This window comes from Bison bison, unplaced genomic scaffold (assembly GCF_000754665.1).
Source record: "Bison bison bison isolate TAMUID 2011002044 unplaced genomic scaffold, Bison_UMD1.0 scf7180017864254, whole genome shotgun sequence".
Lineage (NCBI taxonomy): Eukaryota > Metazoa > Chordata > Mammalia > Artiodactyla > Bovidae > Bison > Bison bison.
Window position 1 is genome coordinate 5,458,932 of NW_011494826.1, and position 4,081 is coordinate 5,463,012.

General features: G+C 36.0%; 1 protein-coding gene across 1 annotated transcript in view; it reads left to right on the top strand.

The window, feature by feature from the left end:
* EXOC5 (exocyst complex component 5) overlaps positions 1-4,081 on the top strand; it is a 53,976-nt gene that overhangs the window by 41,755 nt on the left and 8,140 nt on the right. Inside the window, exon 14 of the mRNA XM_010847691.1 lies at positions 2,927-3,047. Coding sequence (XP_010845993.1) covers positions 2,927-3,047 — 121 coding nt within the window. The remainder of the gene's footprint in view (positions 1-2,926; positions 3,048-4,081) is intronic.

The window sequence follows — 4,081 nt, forward strand, 5'->3', positions numbered from 1 at the left end:
AAAAGCAAGAGAATTCCAGAAAAACATCTACTTCTGCTTCATTGACTACATTAAAGCCTTTGACTGTGTTTGTTCCACAACAAACTGGAAAATTCTTAAATCGGAATACAGGACCACCTTACCTGCCTCCTGAGGAATCTGTATGCAGGTCAAGAAGCAACAGTTAGAACTGAACATGGAACAGTGGACTGGTTCAAAATTGGGAAAGGAGTGTGTCAAGGCTGTATGTTGTCACCTTGCTTATTTAACTTACATACAGAGTACATTATGCGAAATGACGGGCTGGATGAAACAGAAGCTGAAATCAAGATTGCAAAGAGAAATATCAATAACCTCAGATATACAGATGACACCACCCTTATGGCAGAAAACGAAGAGAAACTAAAGAGCCTCATGATGAAAGTGAAAGAGTGAAAAAGCTGGCTTAAAACTCAACATTCAAAAAACCAAGATCATGGCATCCGGTCCCATCACTTCATGGGTCATAGATAGGGAAACAATGAAAACAGTGACAGACTTTATTTTCTTGGGCTCCAAAATCACTGCAGATGGTGACTGCAGCTATGAAATTAAAGGACACTTGTTCCTTGGAAGAAAAGCTATGACCAACCTAGACAGCATATTAAAAAGCAGAGACATTGCTTTACCGACAAAGAGCCATCTAGTCAAAACTATGGTTTTTTCAGTAGTCATGTATGAAGGTGAGAGTTAGACTATAAAGAAAGCTGAGCGCCGAAGAATTGATGCTTTTGAACCATGGTGTTGGAGAAGACTCTTGGGGGTCCCTTGGACTGCAAGGAGATCCAACCAGTCAATCCTAAAGAAAATCGGTTCTGAGTATTCATTGGAAGGACGATGCTGTAGCTGAAGCTCCAATACTTGACCACCAGATGCAAAGAACTGACTCATCGAAAATGTCCTTGATGGTGGGAAGGATTGAAGCCAGGAGGAGAAGGGGATGACAGGATGAGATGGTTGGATGGCAACACTGACTTGATGGACATGAGTTTGAGCAAGCTCCGGGAGTTGGTGATAGACAGGGAATCCTGGTGTGCTGCAGTCCATGGGGTCACAAAGAGTTGGACATGACTGGGCAACTGAATTAAATTGAACTGAAGCTACTAGAAAGCACATAGCACATGCTCAAAAATGTTTGTGTGTAACATCTTTCTTTAAAGTTTCTAAGGTTGAAGCAAAATTACCTATAATCCAATAACCTTGTGGTTTATATCCCCCCTCCCCCGCTTTATTATTATTATTATTTTAACCTAGTTGCTCAGGATGTGCATAAACGTTTGTAGCCTGCTTGCCTCCCCTTCCCCCTTATAGCAGAAACTTGACATCAAGTATTTAACATTTGCAATTTGCAAATAACCTAATGTCATTTATATTGAGATAATATCTCCCTCAAAGATATGAAGATTAATGAAGATAATAAAAAAGTAACAAATTTGATTCCATATGGTATGAAGGATTTGTTCTTTAGTATGGAAGCCTAGCATCTTCAGTTTAGTAGCAGTATTCATCATTTGGAAGGGATTAGGAAATTTTCTGGTAGGATGAGAATATGCCTTCTGTTCCTGTGCATTTTCTACGCGGCTGTAGTGAACTCTGTAGAACTTACCGTGTTTTCTTTCTTTTGAATTATTTTCTCTGGATAAAATTCTGGAACTAAAATTACCGGATCAAAGTGTGTTGCAAATTTTAAAAATTTCGGTGCATATAAATAAACTGTTTTCCTAAGGATTTTTTCCCCCACTAATCTATACTGTTACTGGTGTATATGCTTATACCCATTTTTCTACCCTCACTGAATTTTCTATAAGAACTTTAATAATTTAGTAATTTAAAGACATACATAACTATTGCCTTATCATGTCTTTCATTAATAGCTGGGATTAGTATTTAATACATACGGGTGTATTGACTACTTTTTTCTCTTGTAAGTTTGTGTTGGAGACTTTAGTTTTCTTGCCAGTTGTGATTTTGTCATTTGTGGGAAAATAAAAACATTGTTTTAAAACTTTGGGGAAAAAAATCATCCTTCTGTAAAGAACTCTAGGTATTAAACTTTTAATTCTCATTTTCTCTCAATATTTCTCCTGGTCCTTTATGCCTTTTAATTTTAGCTAGGAACATAAATGTCTATGGTTAGTAGGCACCTTGGAATTTAACTATTACTCTTTTGCAAAAGAGGAAACTGAAATCTGAAGAGGTCAGCTGTTTGTTTTGCGGTCAGAATGTGAAGTGGCTTGAATACAATGGTGAAAATCAGGAATTTATTTTGTTGACAGTGAAGAGTCTTTGAATATTTTTGAGGAAATGATAGATAGAGAACATAGTGAAATATGTTAAGTACCTTACTCTGGCCACAAGATACAGCATAAAAGATTAGGAAATTTGAACTAATAAGAAAATTATTTTACCTGTTATCAGAGGTAATGAGGCCTGCTGCTAAGTCACTTCAGTCGTGTCCGACTCTGTGCGACCCCATAGACGGTAGCCCACCAGGCTCCCCCATCCCTGGGATTCTCCAGGCAAGAATACTGGAGTGGGTTGCCATTTCCTTCTCCAACAATGAGGCCTGGTTATAAGAAAAATGGTATTAATAGAAGTGTGTTCATGGTTCATGTGAATCTTTAGGCACAAGAAGGTGGGGAAGGAGAAGGTATAGTCCAAGATGATTCACTTACAAGTTTAGTCTTTGATTTATCTCAGCAAACAATGAAGACTTGAGTATATGGTGAAAATTTGGCATTAAAACTTTGGTATTAACGAGCTTAATTTTATTTTTTGTCCACAAAAATTATTGCTGACTTATTGAAACAGCAGTTCTTTTTTATGCATGTTATCCACATTCTTTTTTCTGTTGCCTAGATGAATTTCTTTAATATGATTCTAACATATACATGCCTTCCAACTTTAGGAATTCCTTCTTCAGATTCTAAGAATGCAAATCTCTATTTTTTGGATGTTGTGCACCAGGCCAATACTATTTTTCATCTTTTTGACAAGCAGTTTAATGATCACCTTATGCCACTAATAAGGTTAGTCAAATTGTCTGATTTTCATTGGTATTTCAAAGAATACTATAATATTCTACTTTATGTTAGATTTTAAAGGTAATATCTGTTCACTGAAACATCAAACAGGGCAGGAGGGTGTGAAATAAGCAACCTAGTTGCCCTCAGGGTGTATGTAAGCATTTGTAACCTGCTTCTTTCCTCCCCTTCATCTCTGACAGCAGAAATTTGACATCAAGTATTTAACATTTACCATTTGCAAATAATGTAGTGTGGTAATTTGTATGGAAATAATAATATCTATCTCAAAGATGTGAAGTTTAAAGAAAAATTTTAAAAAGTAACATAAACTCTTCCTTGCCTTCTGTATTCTCTTCCTTCTGTGGTATTAATTTTGTTTTATTTGAAAACACTGTGTCATAAACCTAAATCTGTATGAAAGGTGACTTCTAGCTTGTTCCCACTTGTTATAATGAAGACGTGCAGTAACAATTTTATGCCATCAGTAGGACAAGTTTTGATGAGATATTAAATAAGATTTGGTTTATATCTTCCTGTCAATTTATGTGAACTTTTGAAGCATATGAGAATTATGTGAAGTAGTGTGTATGTGAGCATGCTTTATAAAATTGTATGTGTAGTACTGTCATAAGAGGAAAAATATTCATATAAAAGATAAAATTCTAGACATTTTTTATAAACATTGATATACCAAGTAATTATTAGTCTAGAATTGATCTCAAAGATAAAGATTACATGTGATCTCTGAATCACATTTTGAAAGGAAATTTACTTTTTAACGAGGTCTAATGCCAACATCTGCTGGATCATCAAAAAAGTAAGAGAGTTCCAGAAAAACTCTATTTCTGCTTTATTGACTATGCCAAAGCCTTTGACTGTGTGGATCACAATAAACTGGAAAATTCTGAAAGAGATGGGAATACCAGACCACCTGACCTGCCTCTTGAGAAATCTGTATGCAGGTCAGGAAGCAACAGTTAGAACTGGACATGGAACAACAGACTGATTCCAAATAGGAAAAGGAGTACATCAAGGCT